At 29.7% G+C, this 24,438-nt stretch overlaps 3 protein-coding genes across 5 annotated transcripts; 2 read left to right on the plus strand and 1 right to left on the minus strand.

The window, feature by feature from the left end:
- The first annotated feature begins 3,480 nt into the window (after positions 1 to 3,480).
- LOC140675052 (calcyclin-binding protein) lies at positions 3,481 to 9,881 on the plus strand. Its single transcript, XM_072909067.1, has 2 exons — positions 3,481 to 3,777; positions 3,979 to 9,881. Exons 1-2 carry the CDS (start codon positions 3,757 to 3,759, stop codon positions 4,642 to 4,644), a joined length of 687 nt encoding a protein of 228 aa, XP_072765168.1. The 5' UTR covers positions 3,481 to 3,756; the 3' UTR covers positions 4,645 to 9,881.
- Agpat1 (1-Acylglycerol-3-phosphate O-acyltransferase 1) lies at positions 7,127 to 12,766 on the minus strand. 2 transcript variants are annotated; one of them, XM_072909066.1, is made up of 5 exons: positions 12,327 to 12,766; positions 9,566 to 9,881; positions 9,338 to 9,503; positions 8,758 to 8,904; positions 7,127 to 8,696 (listed from the first exon to the last, which is right to left on the minus strand). In XM_072909066.1, the coding sequence occupies exons 1-5, from the start codon at positions 12,509 to 12,511 to the stop codon at positions 8,689 to 8,691; spliced, it is 822 nt and encodes a 273-aa protein (XP_072765167.1). In that variant the 5' UTR covers positions 12,512 to 12,766; the 3' UTR covers positions 7,127 to 8,688. The 2 variants fall into 2 exon arrangements, with proteins under 2 accessions (XP_072765167.1, XP_072765166.1); XM_072909065.1 differs by having other exon boundaries at positions 7,127 to 8,904.
- Positions 12,767 to 15,849: 3,083 nt separating this feature from the next.
- Positions 15,850 to 22,651, plus strand: LOC140675413 (uncharacterized). Of its 2 annotated transcripts, XM_072909872.1 has the most exons (6): positions 15,852 to 16,091; positions 17,244 to 18,648; positions 19,266 to 19,468; positions 19,565 to 19,703; positions 19,811 to 20,032; positions 20,276 to 22,629. In XM_072909872.1, the coding sequence occupies exons 2-6, from the start codon at positions 17,368 to 17,370 to the stop codon at positions 22,394 to 22,396; spliced, it is 3,966 nt and encodes a 1,321-aa protein (XP_072765973.1). In that variant the 5' UTR covers positions 15,852 to 16,091; positions 17,244 to 17,367; the 3' UTR covers positions 22,397 to 22,629. The 2 variants fall into 2 exon arrangements, with proteins under 2 accessions (XP_072765974.1, XP_072765973.1); XM_072909873.1 differs by lacking the exons at positions 19,266 to 19,468; positions 19,565 to 19,703; positions 19,811 to 20,032 and having other exon boundaries at positions 15,850 to 16,091; positions 20,276 to 22,651.
- The last annotated feature ends 1,787 nt before the right edge of the window (positions 22,652 to 24,438 follow it).

A 24,438-nucleotide genomic window follows, 5' to 3' on the forward strand; every position in this document is an offset into this window, starting at 1 on the left:
TTTATTTAAAAAAAAAATTTTTTTTTAATTTACAAAATTGTTCCATATTTATTTATATCTGCTCATTATTGTACGCATCGAATATAAATTTATTAAGTATAATAATAAATTCTTTAATATTAATTATTTAAAATCGCTGCTATAATTTGGACTTTATATTTGTATGTTACAGATAACATATAGCTTCAATATCGACAACTCCGCTGTTGCGCATCAGTGTCGGTGAGTGACAAAAAGCTTTTATTATATTTTAAAGCAACGGATTTGTAGATGTAGATTAATAGACTTGTAGATAAAGATGTAGATTGTAGATAAATTCGTTGCTTTAACCCTCGGACGGCGGAATGCATGCATGCCGTACTCTGGGTCAATTTTAAATTATAAAAAAATTTCTTTTTGTACGTATTCCAAGAGAAAATTTTATATTACATTTTTCATTTACTTTTTTTTTAACTTTTGTTAAAATAGGTATACCATTTGTATATTAAAATTGAAAGAAAAAGAAAAATATTTAAAAAGTAAAAATATATGATTTATTCCAGTTTTATGCAAGACATACATGAAATATTTATTTTAATTATATATATTAGATTTTTATAAAACAATTTTAAAGATACAAATGTTTAATGACCCGCCGACAGAGGGATTGATATGCATGCTAATATATTTTACATACACCGAAAAAATTATATTCTCAGCTTAAGAATATTTCATTTAACTTTATAATATATTTCTTTAAAATAAACATTAAGAAGATCTTCTTACAATTAGTTTAAGAGAGAAATCTTCTAAAGAGTACTTTCAGATATTCTTAGCAAGTAAGAATATACTTATATACTGAATAGAATATTTTCTTATCATTATATTATTTAATATTTGAGATTATGAATCGCAATAACAAAAAAAGCAATTTTACAAATGGACATTTGCTATTTATTAAAATTTTGACAAGTTAAATATACATAATATATTAATATATACAATAGTTTTAATTTCATTATAAATTAGGTGTTTTAAAATATATCACGGTAAAAAATTATTCTTATTTATTAAGAACATCTATTAAGAAGGCTTATAAAGTCTACATTTTGAATACAATTTTTTCGGTATATACATGATATTTGTTATATATCTTTTGCAACTTTCGACGACTAATGATACGCATTTACAAAACGATTGTATTATAATATCATACGATTCTAAATGAATATAAGTCGTCTTATTTGCCGGTGATAATTATTACCGGCAGTAGAAGAAGTTGTTTTTCTTCCTCAATTCTTGGCTCGTAGAAATCGAGTCAGAATGAATAGCCAGGAGCAACAAAAGGTAGGTCCAACTGGCTGGAAAAATATAATATGTGATCAAAATGGTAAACTGGCGAAAAGGCGTAAAAAATATATATGATCGTGATTTCCTAAATTTTACTGCGAATTCCCAATTAGGATCCGCAAATCGTTTTATCACGTATTTTTGCTAGTGTAACCAGCAAGTAGAGTGAGGTCTACTTGGTCTGCTATGGCTATTAGGATATTGGAAAAGAAAATAAAATTTAATAAAATTAAATCTAAAGCTATAAAATTAAAGCTCTAAAATTAAATTTAAATTTAAGGGAAAAAATATATAAAAATAATGTAATATTTTTTCAGAGAAATAAAAAGAAATCATTAAATATAAACTATATATATAAATCATAAAATATAATATATAAAAAAAGAAAAAGAAAACAATTATAAAAAAGATTATTGGATAAAAATTATATTTATAATAAAATTTAATTTAATTATGTACACATTATATATTTATTAAGATTGTATAAGATATTATTGTATAAAATTACGTTTACACTATATTTATGTATATCTATTGTGAAAAAATTCACAAGTGTAAATTACACGAAATTGAAAGACCACGTACAATAACACAAAATTTCATTAAAATTCCAGATTTTCTTAATTGAGAGAGACGTAATCGAAATTTATTAATAATTCTTTTGGTCGTGATAGACTATCAGCTACTTTTGATCTAAAAGCTTAATTATTATGCACATCGAACAATAATAATATGCCGTCAAATATTTTAAAAAATTCCTCTCTGAATTATTAGAAAATATTTTACGAGGAGAGATCGTGAAATAATTCAGTTCAAGCGGTACGCTCGGAAATTTTTATTCTGAGTTACTAGGAGAATATATTTCGCAAAGAAGGTATCGCTCTCGCCGCCGACCTTGCCGCCGGCCTTGCCTGTAGCGATACCTTCTTTGCGAAATATGTTTTCCTAATCATTCAGAAGCGAATTTTCGAGCGTTTTAAAATACATTACTGCTCGTGAAGTACGTTGCCGATATCTATGTAAAATATTTTATTAATAAAAATTGAACTTTCGAGGATATTAAAAGACACATATTATTAATCGCGTATGAGTCAGTTGCATAATCGGCATTAATTAACAGCAATTAATAAAGCTTTTTTTCGACATTAATATATCAAACGTCCTGCTATTAAAATTGTAAATTGAAAGCGCCAAATAGATGAATTAAATGAGTCAACTGATGAATAGAATTACAATATATAAATTAAATAAAATTATATTATAATTATGTATTCATATATTATATAAGAGCCTCTTGCAACAATGATCTCGACTAATTAATTTTGATAAGTAATTTTCCTTTTCTTTTCGAATCACGATTAGTTGTTACAGAAAGTGTCTCGCATCAACTTTTTTATTAGTAATACATGAATTTATACGATTATAAATATTTAGCAGGGACCTTTTTTTAGCTCTAATGCTTTAGTTATATAAATTAAAATGCTTGTCAAGTAAAAATTAAAACTTTTATTTTTTATTTTATCTTTTTTAAAATAATATGTAATGAGAATTAATAAAATTTTTACGATTATGACAGCGAACACGATATAATTCGGACAAATTTTACTTAAATAAGTAAAAAATTAATATTTTTCTCTAATTAAAAAAATTTTGTATGCTTACATATATATATATATCTGATCTTTATTTCATTCAATTGAATCTATCGATATCTAAAAGTTTATTATTGTATTTGTAGAACAATATAATACTCTAAATTATTAAATTGTTGAAAAAAAATTTTTTTTTCATATAAAATAAGTTTTAATTTGTAAAATGTAGAATGTAAAAATAGCGTTTAATAAAAGAAAAAGAATTACAAAAAATCAAGTTATTATTGGCAAAATTAGAATATTGACAATATTTACTTGGTTATTTGATATTAAAAGTAAATTATTGCCAGTGTGGAGAAATAATAAATTATTTTGAGATGAAAATGAATAAGCAAAATGTGTTAATAAATTTTGTGGACATAGCACGGATCGCAACCAAAACTGTGCACATTATGCGTTATCCATTGAGAACATTCGTGGACATTGATTATGTAGTTCAATGTCCACGTTTTTATGATCATAGAGGGCGTATCGCTTTCAGGGATCACGTAAAACCGGGCCGTGGCGGCTCTCAGGCTTCTCTCTGGTATTGCAAGGAAAGAGCATCGTATGAAAAGCGACGGCAGTATAACAGGACAAACATTTACGAACATAACCAGTATTTAGCGAAAATTCTAGAAGATTCTCTCTGAGTGATATTTTTTCGTATCGGTATATTTTCGCTCTCAATTAATCTCTGGGTGTCAATTCCAGAACATCCATTGTTTCTTTAGTGTTGCATGTGTAAACTTGCGATATCGTGAATATTTTGCGAGACTTGTGAATTAAATCAACAATGTCGACGAAAACTGACGAAGTAAGTATTGTTAGATTTCTGTTTTACATATCTATTAAAAAAATTAATTAGTTGTAATGTTTAATTAGTTTATTATTTGCGTAGTACTAAATGTTTTATAAAAAATAATTATAAATTTAATAAGTGTTTAGTTTGTGGCCTAATCGACTTAAATTTTAATAATTTTAATAATTTTGATGCTTAATATTCTTTTCGCTATAGGTAAAATTGGATATTGAGGAACTCAACAGCTTACTTGAGCAAGCTTATAGACAACGAACCAAAGATATGTTGACGCTGGAAATTAGGAGGCTACAGACAGAATTGGCAAAGTTACTTGAAGAGAATAAAGGTACATCCATAAAACCAACGACTCCTTTGCTCCCCAGTGGTCCCCAAAAATGCTATGAAGTGAAATTGAACAATTATGGATGGGACCAGACGCTTACAACAGTGAAAATCTATATAACATTAAAGGATGTTCACCAGTTGCCCAAGCAAGCCATCGTCTGCAACTTTACAGACAAGTCTTTGGATCTACGAGTACTTGGTTTGGATAACAAAAATTATAACTTACCGATCAATAATTTGTGCGCCGAGATCGATACCGAAAAGAGTAGTTTTAAAGTGAAGACTGATATGATCGTCGTGTCACTTGCAAAGAAAGTTGCCAAAGACTGGTCTCACATTACATTAGTAGAAAAGAGAATCAAGGATACAAAATCGTCTTCTGTGCCGGAATTGGGCGAAGATAGCGATCCGGGCGCTAGTCTAATGAATCTCATGAAAAAGATGTATCAGGACGGCGACGACGAGATGAAGAAAACAATAGCAAAGGCATGGACTGAGAGCCAAGAGAAACAGAGAAGTGGTACGATGGACTTGTAATTCCAATATCGATCTACAAGATTCATAATCTCATAGATTCATAATCTAGGTAATCTTGTGTTTTTCTTTATATTTGATGCATCAAGTGTAACATACATTTTATAGTGCTTATAAAATTATAGAAGTATAGAACACATATATATTTATTCCTTCTCTATAAAAAAAACTAAGTAGCATTGATGTAATAACAAATTATTGATTTTGATTTTTTTTTTTTGTATTTATTTCAAAATTAAAAAAATAATATAAGATTCTAGATACTTTAATTTGTGCAACTATGTAATTGATAAAATTTATATTTGAATATTTAATATGTTGAAATATTAATTTTCTTTTTTACTCTATATCTCTTTGCTTCTATATCATTTAAATGTCGCGTTTAATAATAGTTATACCATTGATACTACAATAGTGAAAAAGATTTACTGTATGTATGCTGCCTATTTTTCATTTTCATCCGTGCTATTTTTGTATGTTTGCTATTGGAGAGATGAATAATATACTCTTAATTAAAATTAAGTATCTTTATTTATCTGTTTTTGCATTTTGTAAACCATCTCTTAATTTACATTGCAATTATTTATATAATTGGTATGATGTACACAAAACATTACAATTAATAAACTCGATCAGTATGGCTTTTGTTTTACAGACAAACAAAGAATTTGTATGACATAGATATAATTCATTTAACCTCGTTTGTAATGTTGTCATTTAATATTCGCTTTAATCAGTTAATATCATGACAAATGCACAGCCCAGGTACAAAATTCTTTGGAATAATAAGTTACGCTAACTTTACATAACTTTTATGTTCTTCCATGAAATAATCAATCGATGCAATATATACATTTGCATTTAAGAAAATTTAAATCTATAATTCTATCTATGTTTACTGAAATAAGAATGGAATGATGCGTTGGTTATATAAACTATCGTGTGACACAGTTGCTCTTTGCAAATTGGCACTAAGATGATAAATGACTTGATGAATAAATGTTCTTGTTAAATTAAGTATTCTTTAAAGAAATACATATATATATATATGTATATATATTTAAATATATATATATATATTTCTGTTTCTTTTTATTTTTTTTATGTATCACAAATACTACTTATGTATTCACGATCAATCATCTTCATACTTTGACACGTTGATGACTTGATAATAAACCTACTTTATTTTTGACAAGAAGGATAAATGTTAAGATAATATACATATTAACAATAAAAAAAAATTTGTTTCCCAAATCATAAAAACTTTACTTCAAGTTTTTATTTATTCATGCACGAAATATTATTATTCGATTACGCTAGAAATCGTACCCGTTTGATTGAAAATTGTGCGTTTTTTCGTTCATCAGGAAGATAATATTAACGCGAAAGTATTTCGAATAGTTACATGACGGTTACGAATGGTTGTATCTAATGTGATCGAAAAACATGAAATTTTAGAAATTCCAAATATTTTGCAATAAAAATTACATTCCTCTATCGCGATCTTTTCGTGTATGAATCCGTTTTATCGAAATGTCTTTTTTCCGATTAAGAAATATCCAATAAATGAAATAAAAGATATAATTTCTACTTTAACTGTTAGATTCATTTTGGATGATATAAAAATATTTGCGCAATTTTGCAGAGCTTAATCATCACGATAAAATAAATGTTATCATAGTACACATAATACAACAGCTGTAACAACAGAAGTATATCTTACAAAATAATAATATAGCACTTAAGATACATGTAACATTATATGAATTCAGTTTTAAATTGAAATAACATGAATTTCCAGACGCAATTCATCTATTTGCGCTACATATTTAATGCTGTAAATAGTAATCGTTTGGATGGCACATTGAGCGCATTTTTAACGCAAAACATAATGTGAATTCAAATCGAAGAATATTTAAATAAGAATATAGATTAAAATAAAATATAACGCAAAAGTAGAGACGCTGCGATTTATCTTAATATAATTTTTAAAACTCGACTTATGTCAATTTTTCTACATAAATTGTTTTCTCGTATGTGATATTTTTAAATTATATAGTTTACAATTGGATTAAAATTGTAGAAGATTTGACAAGTTATAGATAATCGATATTTTGAAATGTTTATGTCTGTATATTACATTTTAGGCAGAAATCTTCTGATTATCTTAATTTAAAGGATTACAGGAAGCTATCAAAAGTCAATGCAATGGGACTATTTAGTGACTAAACAAACACTAGGTACTAGCATGCTATTGTTTGAGTTGTGTTACAGCTATCGTGTAGCTGTTTATAATTTAATCAGATTGATTTTTGATAATGATTGAACTTTGATAGAAAATAAACGCATATCACAGTACAAAAGTCATTTCAATAATTAAACGATTGACCACGTATGACTTTTATTCGCGATACATAGTTGAATTAGAGAGAATAATTTTGTAACTGTGAATAAGCATTTACAATTCTACACCAAATCCATCTTGTTTTTGTATTGGAATTTTGTATTATACAATATTGGAAAACGCAAAAAATATCAGTGAATGTATATATATGTATATAATGGAATATATAAGTATTAATAATACATGTATACTAAATTCTAGCAATAATCTTGGAAGAAAAATAAAAGCATAGTTGACGCAAATGCTTTTTTAACTGGTTTGTTTTCTTTTTCATCAAGTAACATACAAAGATTTTTTTTTATAAATTACAACAAATCAGCAGTAAAGCATTATGTTAATTATGCTACAAACTGAACACAGTTTCTTTAGTTTGAAAGAATAATGTAAAAAAAAGCATTGACTTTACATAGGATGTCGTATTTCAATTACAATTATAGAAAACAAGTATATACTAATTAAATACAATAGACATATATAAATAAACAAACACACTCAAGAAATGTTCGGAAACTAAATTTGATATCTAAAAGATGATCACGATTAATCTTTCATAATATCGCAATCATAACTAAGTGAAAATATATTTACACTGCAATACAATGTGACCATAATGTGCTTCAAATTTAATAAATTACTTTATAGTTAATATAGCATTTCTCTTATTTTATCTCGATTATAATTTACTAAAAAATAAATTAATCAACATTACCAATTAAAAGATTTAAAAAAAAATGTACATAATATATTTAAAGAATCATTTAAATAACATGTTAAATTTTAACTTTTTGTATTTTTTTTTAGATATTTAAAATTAACGTGCATTTCTGTAATTCCGTATAGTTATATTTTCATTTGTACGAAGAATATTCCGTTATTCATATAGAAACAAGTGGAAGCATAAAATAGACAAGTGGGAATGTACAAGCGTACCTTATAAGTATATAACAAAATGTATCTAATATAATTTAGTAAAATCCGTTACGTATAAATGCTAACAATGTTCCCACAATTTATGAAATGCATTCTAATGAATCATATTTACAACTCGTAACTCCACAAAAAAATCATGTCAAATGTTTTCTTCCTATTCGTGACTAAAAAGTGCTGTATAGTTTACAATATATTGTTCAATCTTACATCTAATTAAGAGTGATATTTATAATTTTTAGCACATAACTTTTCTATCAGATTTTATACTTATTTCATCAGTTACGCATTTTTTCTTAGTTTCTGAAATGTATATCTTTAAATTAAAGTAATTTCTTGTTTATTCTATGATAAAAAATCATGTATAAATTTCCACATGTTGGGAGTGACGTTTGTACATCAATGATAAGATTCTATAACTAGCTAGATCGATAACTAGCTAGATAGGAAAAGAAATCAGAGAAAAAGCTGTCTAGCTTTTTCCGTAATTCGCGCAGCTAAGAAATAAATTAATAAATTTATGAAAAAGGAATGAAGAATGTACAATGTATACACTGTGTATATAAAATTTAACGCTACCTATGTTCGCTTTGGAGAGATATTAAAATATAAATTAAAATAATATAAGAGAACTTTAAGCAGATACTTAGTCTTTGGTTCCCGCGCGGAGGCTTATTCGTTACTCTTGTAAAAGAGTATCTGCTTACTCTCTCTTATTCCCCTGTAAGATGAGGTTGCTCGTTATGGTCCACCGGATGGCGATCATTCAGCGTACGACTTACCGGCAGCGAGGGACAGTTGGATCTCGCGATTCATCGCATGAAACACCTCGCTCATAGCGCTTCGTGTTTTCTCTAATAATTCCTCCACATTATCCGTATTAAGTCCCTCCGTAGAGATAGGTGGCAACGTTGTTACGAGAACGCGTCCTTGAATTAAAGTAATTAAATTTAATACCTTTGCTAGTTAATTTTATCTATATTTTTGAATAATTAAAGAAATTACTTCTATAAACTTATATAACTTTTTTTTTCATTTTCTAAACATTGTGTTTAAACAATTTCGATTTGTAAAAAATTTAATATAAAATTTTTTGTTTTCAAAAAGAAATACCTTATTCGATAAAGTAAAATTTTTATTAAAAACTTTAAGCGTGAAATTGTCAAAGTAAAATCATCACTTATTTATATCTTTGAAACTTACTTAGTGTTTCAAAATTTAAAAAATTAAATAAAAATTTTTTAAATAAAAAATTAAAACTTTTTTTTTTAATTTAAAAATTAGATAAAAATTTAAATAAAAATTTCTTTTTTCTTCAGTCCCCGAACTTCTTTTTACTCTATATTCTTTACAATTTTTTACCAGAATCAAATCTCTTCTCTTCCGCAGACAAGAAATAATAGGAAGAGAATACGACCGGTAGTATTGGCAATTGCGATCTGATTGCGACATGAAAGGCACCCTTCTTGAAAGGATGTATTTCACCAGTGTTGTGTCTGGTGCCTTCAGGAAATATCCACAGCTTGATCTGCGAAGCATCGAAAGTAGCAGAAAGTTGATTGACAGTTGAATTCACATACAAGATTTTACCTTTTTGTCCGTGATCTCCTTTGTAGCGGCATTGAGTACGGATCGCGCTTTCTCAGAATTCATTCTATCGATGAAGATTAGACCGCACAACCATGCACCCAGGCCGACCGGCCACGCATAGAAAATCTCCTTTTTGGCAACGACGGTGCATTTGTCCATCACCGGCCACAGGTCGAACATCCCCAATATATCTAACGAGCTCTGATGATTTGCCACGATTATGCATGCCCTATCTTTTTCCAGATGTTCCCTGCCTCTGAGTTCCCAGCGTAATCCCAGCAAAGTGTTAATGTGATGGCACAGCGACGATGCCAACCTGTAAAATACCTTTCATATAGCACAACTACGATTTGATAAGTCATATAGACAAATATTTTTATTTTGGATAATTTTTTTTAGGTACAGTGACAAGATAAGGAGAGAGAAAAGAATGGACGAATGAATTCTCATTCTACATAAAATTCAAGTATGTTTAAAAATTATTATTAAATAATATAATAATAACAAACTTTTTATATAATTTTATAAAAAAATGATTATATGTAAAGTATAAATGTATAGTTTATAATTTGATTTTAAGATTTCGATTATTATCAGGGCAAGAAAATAAGATATATATATCTATTTGGTTTAGATATAATAGGATTTTGGATGAGTATGTTTTAAAGATTATGTAAAACATTTTTTAGTAGCTACTTTATTTGATTTCCAGTTTAAAAAATTTCTTTTCTTATTAAATGATTATTTTTGTGAAAGAATTATATTAACATTCTAAAGAATACAAAAAAATTTTATTTCTTAGTAGAATAGCAGAATAATCTAATTTAAATTTATGAAAGATTTACAAATATCATTAACAAAAACGCAAAATATTCTATTTAAAAGAAAAGATCTGTTGGAACAAGAATGCACACTAAGAATAATGCACAAAGAAAAAACTAAAAAAGAGTCAATTAGAAAGATTTAAAAGATTTACTTAAGAAAGATTTAAAGAACTTTTTTTTTAATGATTTAGATTTTAAACCAGCCTTTTAAGAATTTACAGTATATATTGTGGCATTTAATAATTTCAATAATAATTTAAAAAATGCGAGTTAATATGAATTAATCTTTATTGAAAATTCTTTCATTATGCATTTCTTTAGTTTTTTTTAAATTTAAAACTTTAAAGAAATTTATACTTTGTATATTTGTACTAAGTGTACTTATATTTATTTTTTATCACAAGAGGTCATCAATATCGACAAAGATGTTGACGGCATGAATTTCATTTGTCAAAAGATTAACGATTACATAAAAATGGATATCAAAAAGTAAATTTATTCGATAATGTCGTACTTTTAAAAAATAAAGTTAGTTAAGTTTTATATTAATCTTTCTTTCGTCATTTTTAATGGACACAAGAGATCTGAAAAAAATAGATATTTGACGAAATAATTACATAAATAAAATTTACTGTGTTTATATATACACAGTAAAAAATTGTGCATCCATGTATTAAAATTTTCTTATGTTATCATGTTTTAATTGCTAATGTAAAACATACATCTGATATGTTATTATTTTTATAACATTCTCATAAGTTACATTTATGTCAACTTCATGACTTAACACTTTGTATATGTCTCTTAAAAATAGAATATTATTTTGCATGCTTTTGAGAGCACGCAAAATTTTATATATATAAAATTATGTCTGTGTGCGTGTGTAACGTGCAAAAAATCAAGTAAATTGAGATAATAGAAAAAGAAAATAAACAACAAACAAATTGTATCAAAGGACCTTTGTAAACCACAGTTTACAAAGGTCAAAAAATTACAATGTTTAGAATTAAAAAAAAGGATATTAAAGTATAGATATTATCGATGTATTGCAAAGATTTTAAATTACCAATAATTATTATTAAACAATTAAAAAATTTAATGTTAATTTATATATTCTAATAGATTTAATAAATATCGGATATGCTGATAGAAATATCTGGATATCTGAGATGTGACAGCATTGATAAAAATATTTAATATAAAGTGAAATAAAAAACAATGTTAGAAAGTATCGCGTGAGATTTCCAATGGACCATATTTTATTAATTACTCTCACGCACTTTAAAGATTTTATTGCAACAGCATGTTCTATTTATGCAAACGCTAATGTGACGTAAAATGTTAAATGTGAAAAATATAAATATATTACTTCAGTATTTGTATTATTTTGTTTGCTAAAGGGTATACTATTATTATAGGGAAGCGACTCATTTTCTCAGCTCCGAGATACAAGCTTTAAACCCTCTCCGCCTCGCAGCACCAACATTCGCGCTGACACGACGTTCACATATATCATCAATAACAACCACAAATACCACCGGCACCACCATCATCGCCACCCACTAAACAGCCAACGAGTGCCGGTCAATAAATTCCCGTGGTCGTTCCGGCGATTTTCGCATCTGCCGCGACGCCTGTCAAGCTGGCACGAGGAAGAATACACGAAGGGATACATGAAAGAATCGTAGTAACACACAAAACGAACGTCACGGAACGAGCGCAATACACACGTAATATCGATCGGTTACGCGACTATGGGGATTTCCGGCGAGACACATATACATACACATAGACGCTTTGTCACACTATCGGTTCGATATATTGTTATCGAAAACTTCCGGAAGATTTTATAAATTCTTTAACTTCAAAAATTATATTGCACGACATAGTGTCTATATGTGTTTTTCTTTTCATTTAAAAAAGTATCCTATACTAACAGAAAATTTTTAACGTTGCCAGGCCGCAGTGAGATGACAGGCATGAGAAGTATCGCGTTCACCATCACGATGCCGTAATAGACCAGGAACTTGAAGTAATAGCGGAAGGTGCGGCTAGTCTCGTAAAGAAACGGCAGCACAAGGATGAAGCCGACGAGGATCACCTCGAAGCATGATGGGGCCATTTTTCACAGGAACGAGGAAAGAACGTCGGATGAATCGTTGACGGAATGAAAAACGTCGAATTTGTCACTCTCTTTTTTTCTTTTTTTTTTTTTTTTAGAGAAAATGCTCTGTACTCTCGCGACTCTATCCGCGGGCGCTCCCTCGCCCGACCTTGCGGGGCTACAGTTAACGCGATGCCACCCGGCGGGATTCTCAGCCTCGCCAATCCAGCTACGCAACGCAACGCGTTGCTGCGCAGACCGATACTGCCATCCGGCGACGAGCAGCAGCGATTTTAAATGTCGCTGCCGTAAGAGAGAGAGAGAGAGAGAGAGATAGATCCTCGAATAGTAGTTCTACCCTATAGCCGATCCCCTTGGTGTGGTGCATCGGCGCATAAGACCTCAAGTTCGCTCGTTTTAGCTGCATTCTCTTGCGGTTTCCTAAATAAAAAAATAAGTGCTTATTTTTTAATTTAAAAAAAATAGATGAAAGAAGAAAATAATGACGATTGGTTTTGCCCAATCTTTCTGAAAATTAATGATAATATTACGTCATGTTACGAAATCTGCTGTCAAATACATCATATATATTGTCTATTGTAATTATAGATTACGATTAGGCATAGAACGTGACTCGCTAATTTTGAAAGTTTCGAAGATATAAGTCGATAATAAGTTAATAATATTCTATAATATTTAATTTGTGAGAGATTTTAATTATTTATAATTATCATCAATGAGAAAGAAAATTTTAAATATTAGCTAAATTTTTAATTTTAAAGTTTGATATTTTTTAATAAATAGGATGTGAAGAATAAATGTATAAGAATAATATAATTAATAATGAATTAGTTTGATTTTTTTAGTATTTTTCTTTGTATTTTATAAAAATATAAAATTATATATTATATATTAGTTAATTTTTAAATTATATATTATATATTTATGTATTATATATATATAATTATATATTTATCTCGCATGAGAAAGTAAGATAAAAAGAAAAATTAATATCTATAAAACATTACATTGATGTGCTTTCTATTGCTTTAACTGTAGTCATATGAGATATATATATATATGAAATTAAAAAGATATATATATACACTATAAATTATTGTTATCGATAAACGACATATTAATAGTTCTTTCTTATTCAATCTGTAATATTCTGCAGCTTTTGTATTACCTTTTCTCCTCTTTTTTTCTTCAAGAAAACGATTACGACAAGGATATAATAACATATTATGCGGGTAGGAACTACATCTTGATGGGAAGCAGTGTCTGTCTCCTCCGATTAAACGTCGCAAATGCAACTACTAAGGATGTCGTGAACCCTCGTATCCATAACGGAATTAATGTCAATCTTTATTTTCCTCATCGTCTAGAACGCCTACTTGCGGTCATATAACGCTGCAATGCGGATGATGGAGTGCGACTATGCCTAAAAGCCAAACTGATGAAATATACATATAATGTTATAGTACCTTTTAATTAATAAATTAAAATTGATATTATTTTTCGATGGTAAATCTGTCATTAAAAATTATGAGTATCTGTTAAATTTATTAAACAGTTTATTAATGTAGAGCCAGTCTATAGTGATATTACAAATGATATATCACAAATATAACAATGTTATTATAAACAATTAAATTAGAAAGGGGTAAAAAATTATAAAATAAAAGAGTGATTCTATAATTTTGTCATTATCATTCTGGAAGTGTTTGATATTGTGACTGTTAGTAATTAGTTATAAATACTAAAGAAAAATATCTATTTCATGTATGTCGTTCAATTTGCGATGTAAATATGTATTTGAATTTTGCACTATTCGAGTACTTGCAAATCTGAATTAATTTTTACACCGTGTACATTTTTTTATTTGCATCGTGTAATTCTGTTCATTTTTATTTATTAATGTTAATTATTTATATTAATGTTTTTTTCTGTTTTGTTTTTCTGTTTGTACAACGCATTATTATCATGGTCTTAATATTCTTCCTCTTTCTTCTATCAAATGCATTAACAAAAAAAAAGAGTGATTTTACGAGCGAGATATTGTCTATTGTATCGACTTATTCAACATTTTTTCTGCATGATAATTTAAAAGTTCATTTCGCATTAATTGTTAAAGGAATTTTTCTGTATAAATTATTTAAAGTCAATTTTATTTTTCATTTTTAAATGCTTATTTTGTTCTCAAAATATAAAAAGCATTCGAATCGCTGAGAAATTTACCGATCCCAAAATGGACGCTATACTTGTAAATTACAGTGTTTTAATATTAATATTGGAGATAGATTAATATTAGAATATCAATGCGTGAAACTGAAAATCGAGAAAGTGCTTTTGTCTTCGTATTTTTTGATATTACTCAGCGCTTTTCAAGAGATACTTACCAAGCCTGTAGTCGTTTATGGCTCATGAATAAGAATTTAAAGCCGACCAATCAGAGAAAAGTCACTAGCGTCACTAGCGACGCCCGTTCTCTCTACAGTTTCTACCGAGGACCATAGAGTTCGCGCAATCTAGACTAATGTCACTATTGTCTAGTAGCTTTATCTAGTAGCACTCGTTTCCTTTTCTCTGGTTGGTTGGAACTCGGAATTTTTATCCAGCACGTAATCGCATAAATATAATATCGCCATTTACATCTTTTTAGAAGCTATACATAAAATTACATAATCCGTTTCATTTCTTAACTACCAGTTAAATCATCGTTCGATACATGTTTATACTAATAAATTATAAACAAACTTATAAAAGAGAAAGGCCTGGTCTACAATAGAGTCGTAAATTGTCGTATGAAATTAATCAGATTCGATTGTTCTTTAAATTTAACTGTGATTGGTTAATTTTTTACGACTCTATTGTAGATCAGATCAAAGAAAGAGAGAGAGAGAGAGAGAGAGAGAGAGAGAGACAGAGTTTAAGTGCTTTCGTTTACGTCGGTTCTACAATAACTGTCATAAATCGGATGTAGGGAGAGTTAACCAATCATAGTTGACTTTAGAGAAGAATAATCGAATACGATTGGTCAACTCTACACATCCAATTACGACATCTATTGTAGACCCGGCCTAAACAAAGGCACTGAAAGTTTGAAACATGTCGTGATCATAAGCTTAGTTTACACTGAGCACTTGATACGCGTACTATACTAGCCAATCGTGACCAGTCTTCTAAAGAATGGAATGGCTGTGATTGGCCAGTAGTATTTAGTACGCGTATCAAAGTATGTCGGTGTAAACTAAGCCATAGAATTCAATATCTATGGTCGTGATCGGAATAACCGTTTTTAAATTTCTCTCTCATGTAACCGAGTTAGACAGAAAAAGATAGGTATACATGTTTTTTCTAGAATGTAATCTTACTTTTGTGTCTTTCTACCCGTTCAATTTGTTTTCTCTCCTTCCTCTCCTCCCCCTCCCCTCTAATACTCATCTTTTTTTCTAAACAGATAGAACACGGCAAATCTTCTTTTGGCCTTTAGCTTTGGCGCTATATATCTCGGTTATATCTCTAGAGCGGTTAAAGATTAGGTTAAAATATTAATTAACGAGTTATTTACTCTTGCAAGGAACATTATCACTAGGTAAGATAAAATTAATTGCAGGAGAGATATAGAACTTGCATTTATTAGCTGTAAGATTATTTAGCTTCCTTTAGAATGTCTTTGTTTTTTTGTGAGTTTTCTAACCCATTTTTCGTTCACACATACAGATACTCACGTGCTAAACAATTTCTTCATGTTGGAAGCTCTCTGTATAAAAGAAAGGAAAAAGAATTTTGAATTAATTATCTGAATTAATTTTTACTCCGCCATGTTTTTACTTGCATCACGTAATTCTGTTCATTTTTATTTATATTAATGCTTTTTTTTTTTTTTTTTTTTTTGTAACATGCATTATCACAGTTTTAACTTGTGCACAATTAACAAAGAAAAAAAAAAATGTTTAAGAATAATTTTAACAAGCTATTGCAACGTTTTCTCTGTATGTAGACAATTTAAAAAATCATTTATATCACATTAATTGAAACTTTTCTCTTTATAAATTACATCTATATAAAAGAAAAGAATGTGTTGAATAATATGTAATTATTTTTAATATTTTAATTTTTTATTATTTTCTATTCATTGTATCATTAGAATTTATATGACGATATGTACAAAGTTGTTTAAATTTTACTTGTAATTTTTCCTAAGAGAATAATCATTTTATCTACTTTCTTATACGTGAATTATTTGTTTAAAGAATATAAGCTGTAACTTGTTTCAGATAAAAGTTTCCTAAGATATTTTTTTATATTATAAAAAACAAGAAGAAAACACTTAGGCTCTAAGAATGTGATACTCACTTTGTATATTAAAATTATCTTGCAAATAAAAGATATTTAATTTTGTATAATAGTTATTTGATATACATATGAATCTTACAGCTATTTTCTATTATAGGCAGATACAAAATATAATTTTTATATCTTTGATAAATGAAGGAAAAGTAATTGTCTTTCACAGGATTGAGATAATAACGATATACATTATTTCTTTCATTTATATGAAATATTTTTAACATGTATGCTATTGTACATGTAATAATTATATAAAATATGTAATAAACTAAGAAATACCACTTGTCCTCTTTACATTGTTTGCACAATTATAGTGTATAACATATTAACATAAATGTAATAGATTTTTGAAAAATCTATAAGTTTAATAGATATGAAATTCTTTTTTTTGCAGGTATCTAAGTTTTTTGATGAGAGACAATAATATGAGAAATACAATATTTCTCATATTAGGCATATTATAAGAATATTTGAATTATTTTAACGTTAAATGTAACGACTAAAAGAAGTTCAACACGATGCCGACAAAGAATAAAAATCGCGATGAGATTCGCACGATTCTTCTATCGTTGCTAATTGCTCGACCTGGACCCACGCCAGTCGTTGTTCTCGATCAAGACTATTACAGAGAGGAGGGTGAGCGTATACCATGGCGTAAACTCGGCTATACTGATGTGGTAGAATTTCTCAAAAGTATGCCGGAGCACTTTTCAATTGAACGGTTTAAAGATGTACACTATGTACGCGGGATCGCATCAGAGAAAACTAAACACGTGAGCTCGCTAGTGTCCCGCCAGAAGAAGCCGAAATACCTTCCATCTTATCAGTTTCGTCAGCGGTCGTTACCCAATTATGTCATACCACAGCGTCAGCGGCTCAGGATTCCGGCTGAGCAGTTGTCACAACTCGTAACGTTTGTCAAGAACAATCCAACTGGTGTGTCTCTGCGAAATGCCATGCAGATGCTACAGACACAATTGCCACATACTAAACTCTCCATAAACGATATACAGTATCAATTGCGCGAGCTGTCACATTCTTTGTATATAGATCGTGATATGATTTATCCCCTGTCTGTGAATGACGTTTCGCAAGAGGTAAAGAATTGTCCGCAACCTTCGACAGAGCCACAGAAGGTGCCACGACCACCTGTCGCAGAAATGGTTGGCGGAGATGAAGGATCCGATTTTCTGGAGGATTTTAGCGACGAAGACTTTGGCTTGGTAGATTATGTAAGCAGCAACTATCCGAACCAATCGAAGACGAATGAGCGACTCGCTACAAATTTTGCATGGCGTGCGAATAATGAACAAAGCCCAATGTTCAATCGCAATAACGACGTCGATGTCGACGAGTATTTTGCCGCGAACAATACGAACTGTGACACTCCGAATACTATGATCACTGACTCCGTTGATCTTTCTACATTGATAAGCAAAAGAATGAAGTCACGATTGGATGATTTGATGCGGGATAGTCCAGAGGGTATCTGGTGTGCAGATCTGCCCGAGAAATATTTGAACAAATATAAAGTAAATTTAAATTATGCCGAATTAGGCTTTAACAGCGTCCGCGAGTACGTGTCTTACCTGCCGGATATTTTCTATATGACACGGACGAATTCGACCGAAGACTTTTTATTGTATAGCGCAGACAAGAGGCCGATAGTTCCTGATCAAGTTCAATTGACGAAAACAGAGCCTATCGAAATAAAGTCAAAATCACACCAACAATATGATGAACACATTGCAATACATATACAACATAATGATGACAATGCACCGATCCCCGCGGATGTTGTAAGTAATAAATAATGGTTTTTTTATCTGGTAAGGTCTATATTATTTGATATCTAAAATTAGCTGACAAGGTATATCTTATATCTTTTGTTGGATCACATTGTACATTATTAATTATATTTACTATAGTTAAAGCTAAAAGAGTTTCATTAATTCTATCAATCAATTGGTCTGTCACACTCTTTCCAACGATCTCCAACACAGTCTAACATTATACAAGCCGCAAGGTATCGCTTGCGCAGGTCGAAAGGAGAATAATGCTAAACTGTTAATGTTTTTTATAAATATTAATTTTAAAATCTATTAAAAAGTTATATATATGGAAATATTAAATATTATGCTTTTGATTTTTTAATTTTTATTGTAAATGAAAAATATTGTATATAAAAAAAGATAAATTTATGGAGAACATTATATTTATAATATATATAAATAATGTCCATTATAGAGTTTTTTAATAGGATTTAAATATTATTTTCTCTTAATGATGCTTTCTTAAGTATTGTTTTATTCTCTCTGAGATTTTTAATTTTTATATAATAATTATATTTTATATTTGTGCTTTTTTAATATATACTTTAACAATATTACAATAACTGATCTATATAATCTTGTAGTCTCCTACTATAACCAAGACATTTGCACCTGACGATGTAATGAATTACAATGATAGCGTTGACCAAATACTGGTGACTGAGTTACAACTGAGTGACAAAAAATATCTAGAAGTATATATTGTAGAAATATTTAATCCATCTTTCTTTTGGATACATCTGCGAGATAACAAGAAAGAGTTTGATAGACTGATGGATGACTTAAGGTAAGTGTAGGAGGATTAATCAATCTCCATATATTAACAATAGAATTTGAATCAAAATCTAAAATTATTTTGTTTTATTTATTTTACTGTTTTTAGTGACTTTTACGACTATAAGAAGGATAAGTATACTATTCCTAAGATTGCTCTAAAAAAGGGTCTAAACTGTGCATGTGTATATGCAAATAGATGGCATAGAGGGATCATTAGATCTGTAAAACCGGATTTCAAAGTGACGGTGAGTAAAAATGTAATATGAAATAAAAATCTTACAACTAATAAAACTAAGTTTCTGGAAGTAATTCTATCAATTACATTATATAATAATTCTTTATTTTTTAATAGGTGTTGTTTTATGATTATGGCACTTTGAAGACGTATGCGTCCGAAGATGTATATTATTTGCACAAACAATTCTCCTTTCGACCTGCGCAAGCAATACCTTGCGGCTTGTATAATGTTAGACCATGTATTGGAGATCGTTGGAAAAAGAGTGTGACAGACCAATTGATTGATAGAATTAATGAAACTCTTTTAGCTTTAACTATAGTCTCTGTTGATCCTTTGGTGAGATTATTTTCTATTTCCAAAGTCACAATATAATAAATTGTTTCTATTTATATTGTGTAACATATCTTTGACTAGTCTTTGTATTAATTTTTAGAATTAGAAAAAAATAATTAGATAATATTTTATTGATAAATCCTTAATATTAAATTATATATAGTTTAATAATAGTATTAGAAAGTAATAGTAATAGAATTGTTTTGGATATAATGTTATTTATCAGATACTTATTTATTTTGGCAGAACAATTCCATGATGGTTATTTTGTCTGATACAAGCGATGAGGTGGACGTACATATAAACGAATGGTTAATCAAGGAGAAATTAGCAAGATATGGTAAAATGGTGCGTATGTACGAAAACTTTTCGTATCTTCATTATTCTACGTGTAATAATACACAATCGCCTATGTCTACGTCAATTGCCTATATTGAGATATCTGATACAGAACGCGATACAGTAAATTTAGATGAAACGCGGCACGACAGAAATCAATCGATCGCGTGCAATAAAGGAATGAATACATTATTTGATGTAAAGAAGAATGATAAAATTAATGTAAAAAGTGAAAACAAAACTGTGGAGGTTTTACGTAACGTTTCGTCTAGTAAAAAAGCTCTCCTGCAGAAATTGCGGGATATTAATTCGCTGGATGCTAGATCATCAGATTTTAAATCACAATCAACAAATTATTCGAAAAACGAGAAACCAAGCGGTCCTAGCAGATTGGCCTTATTCCAAAAATTAAAAACATTGAATGTTACATCCAATTCTAATTCAAGCATTTCAGAGCCAAACTATTTTAAAGATAACGTGCAACAAATCGATTCAGATACGAAGGCTGATTTACAAAATGATAATGAAAACAAGAATTGTGTAAATATGGATTCAACCTTTAGTTTAAGAGATTCTGATAACGAGGAAAATAATGAGAAAGATTTCGGAACATTTAGAAGTTTATATGGGGGACGTGGTTTAATGAAGCCTTTTGATTGGTCAATAATAAAAAAAAACGATACTGTTTCTCACGAAACAACTGTTACGTCACATAATAATTTAGATAATCTAATTAAAGAGTATAAAAGTAATATAACAGAAGAGAAATCAGAATCGCATAAATTCAATAATAAAGAAAAAGAGTCATTACCTGCTAATTCCTATTTTCTAAATATAACTCGTAAGGAAGAAGAATATTATTTACCTGAGAAGAATATCAATTATGACTTTAAGAATGTGTCTCAATCCGTGGCAAGGTTGAGAAACAAGATGGAAATACATAACGATAAGTATACCACAGTAATTGTGCCGAGAAACGTACTTGAAATATTATGTGATGATATTCAGTCTCAAAATACACTAAGTTCCGACACGAATACCGTTAAAACCAATGGTGTAGCTTCTTCAATAAAAGAGACAGCCTTATTCAAGATCATAAACGAAAATGGCGAAATAAAAACCAAAGAAAAAATAGAAAAGAATAGAGATTTTGACGCTGATATGAAATCAATCTCTTCTGATATGGTTAATAATGAAGATTGTATAAATAAAATAACCAAAATAAATAATAAGAAAACATTTGAATGTAATACAGATAGTTTACCTGAATCTAGTACAAATGGCAAGGGATTCAGTCTCAAATATAAGACATTGGAGAATGAAATAAAGCATATGCAGATGAATTCAGTAAATTCCAGTACTTCGACGGATATTTCTAATACAAGGGATTCTCCCAGCAGCGAGCAGATTCAGTCATCTTCCAGCAGTCACAGAAGTAGCACTACTAGTAGCATCATCTCATCAGACGATGAACAACACAAGGACTTCAAAAGTCAAAGTAACGTGCGCTTTTCGAAACTCTCGCCCACGTCCTCGAATGATTTTCTATTAGATTGCAACTTTAAAGAAACTAGAGGTCTTTTGACCTCGGATAACGATTCTGTCGTTTCTTTTAATCTGGATGATTCCAAGAAGAATCAACCAGTGGAAATCAATGCGATCACTTCTAACATTGACAATTCAAAACAGCCGAATATGTTGGAACTAGTGTTGAAAAATGCGGAAAATGTAACGAGCAATGTTGAATTAAATTCAGATGACTTGAGTAACCAAGAAAATGATATTAATGACAAAAGCTGTGACAAGGAAAAAGGCGAATTGGTCGACGAGTTAGTGATAGATCGTATAAGATGTAAATCGATGAATAACGACATAAGTATGCCTGAAAAATTACTCGTTCCACCAGTGTTAGATGACTGTGATATAGAATCTGATGATGAAGAATGGGATAGTTTTGTCCCAGAGCCTTTCTTTCAGAAAATCTTTCAGAGCTCTCAGATGATGAATTTTCTAAAATTAAAAGATTAATAAAATTGTGTTTCGAGGAAAAATATCACGATGTGAACAATATGTAGTTTTTCTTTTCTTTTTTTAAATTAAGATGAAGATAATATGATTATCGTATTAATTACAATATTTTATAACTTTTTAATAATTGTTTAAAAGTGTATAACTATAGAAATATATATTTGATAAAATATAATTATATATATTTATATATATTTTATAATTATATTTTATGCAACTTTGTAACAGCTATTAAGATGTTTAATTCGGTTCTGGGAAAAATTTGAACCTTATGTGTAGTGTATACAAACTATAATAATACAATATGTAATAAATATATTGGAATATGACAAAACATGTGTAAAATTATTATACCAGTCAGTTCGAAAACGCTTTGATCACATAAAATGATAATTTTTCCCGAATTCTTGTGTCTCCGTTAAATGTTATTCGATATTACTTCAACTTTGTTTTTATAATCATTGAGTACTTTTATCTTTTTTTTTTTTTTTTTTACTTCAAACTTGTTGAAATATTGATGTAATATTACTCAAACATATATATTGTTACTTAATCTCTACGGAAGTTTCGTTATAATGATATACATATCACTTCATCTGATCTTATCCCTTTTGTTTTCGTTACTCAGGGTGACGCCGTCGACATGGCGAGCATAATGAAGTATATAGTAAACCAATTCAATCAATTACCGACGTATTGCTTCGCGGAGGAGAACCTAATGTCCGATAGCCGCTGCATAGGGACATCCACCGAGCCCGTGAACGAGGAAACACCCTTGAACTCATCAAAACAGACTCATCTGTGTCGCGATGGTCTTGAGCAACAACCGATCAAACCACCTCCGGGTTTTGCACCTCTCGACAAAAGACCCAGTCTATCTAACATGTCAACGAGAAGTTTCAATGATATATGTTCCTTCGGAGACACATCGAATGTGAAGATGTCGAGTTACGGCAACGCGGAAGTGACAACGAATCCATTCTTGAGTGATCAATTCGTAAACGATAATGTTATTTCTAACGACATAGCAAACACGATATTTACGTCGATCTGGAATGAGAACGTGCAATTGTTCGTCAAGCTGACCGAGATTTTTCGCGATATACTAGGACGCTCGCCACTCAATAAAAACATATTTGAAAATCACATGACAATCCAATATCATTTAAATAAGTTTCTGAAAAACTTTGTAAAGATACTGATACTAGATAAGGATCATTCTACGACGAGTTCGTCAATGTCACTTGATCTTGCGAGAGAAACGACATCAGATAAGGTCAGCTTAGCGGAAAAAACGCCGGTTAATTCGAATGACGAAAGTTTCGTGAATCAGAAACTCGCGGGCATGAGTAATTTATCGCTGTCGAATCCATTCGACGATGACAAACGAGCGTCTTCCACTTATGGCTCAAATGGTTATAGTACCTTTACGAACTGGCATCAATCTGAGAAATTCAGTCCGCGTGTCCAAGTGCCTTCTCCATTAACTCCAACTTCTGCACATTCCATATTTACCAATTATGGATCATCAATGACCACGGTCAATGGTTTTTTCCCAAACGCCGATCAGGGCAGTGAAAACTCTTCTGTGACAAAGCCGGTAACTCCAATGATGAACGCTAATGTCCCTAATAATAATTGTAATTCTTCAAGCTTTTTTAATTCTGTGAATAACGAATTTATCAACGCTTCCTTCAAAGAGACGAATCCCTTCAAGTTACCTATGATGAATGATACCCAGATACCGAAGAGTGAGCAAATGGCGAACAATCATGAAACAAATCCTACATCCTATTTTTCAATTAAAAATCTTAATGATCTTTCTTTGAAAATGGAAGCTGTGAATAATCATACTGAGAGCAGTGGCTTTACGACTGCAGAACACGTCAACGTTAATACCGCTGAAAATTACATTCCTAAAATCGTCTACGAAGCCGGTCCGGTAATGTATAACAAGCAGAAGAAGCAAATGGATGCAGACGAGAAACATAGCGCTTATAATAACGATTTTAAAAATGATCATTTTTCGAAGATGGAAACTA

Source organism: Anoplolepis gracilipes, chromosome 17, assembly GCF_047496725.1.
Source record: "Anoplolepis gracilipes chromosome 17, ASM4749672v1, whole genome shotgun sequence".
NCBI lineage: Eukaryota > Metazoa > Arthropoda > Insecta > Hymenoptera > Formicidae > Anoplolepis > Anoplolepis gracilipes.

Coding starts and splice junctions, on each gene's coding strand:
- LOC140675052 (XM_072909067.1), top strand. CDS start 3,757: ATGTCGACGAAAACTGACGAA. Junction 3,778..3,978: donor TGTCGACGAAAACTGACGAA/GTAAGTATTGTT, acceptor TTTTCGCTATAG/GTAAAATTGGATATTGAGGA.
- Agpat1 (XM_072909065.1), bottom strand. CDS start 12,511: ATGGCCCCATCATGCTTCGAGGTGATCCTCGTCGGCTTCATCCTTGTG. Junction 9,882..12,326: donor GGCAACGTTAAAAATTTTCT/GTTAGTATAGGA, acceptor GGTATTTTACAG/GTTGGCATCGTCGCTGTGCC. Junction 9,504..9,565: donor AGGAGATCACGGACAAAAAG/GTAAAATCTTGT, acceptor GATGCTTCGCAG/ATCAAGCTGTGGATATTTCC.
- LOC140675413 (XM_072909872.1), top strand. CDS start 17,368: ATGCCGACAAAGAATAAAAATCGCGATGAGATTCGCACGATTCTTCTA. Junction 19,704..19,810: donor AACCGGATTTCAAAGTGACG/GTGAGTAAAAAT, acceptor ATTTTTTAATAG/GTGTTGTTTTATGATTATGG. Junction 20,033..20,275: donor TAGTCTCTGTTGATCCTTTG/GTGAGATTATTT, acceptor TTATTTTGGCAG/AACAATTCCATGATGGTTAT.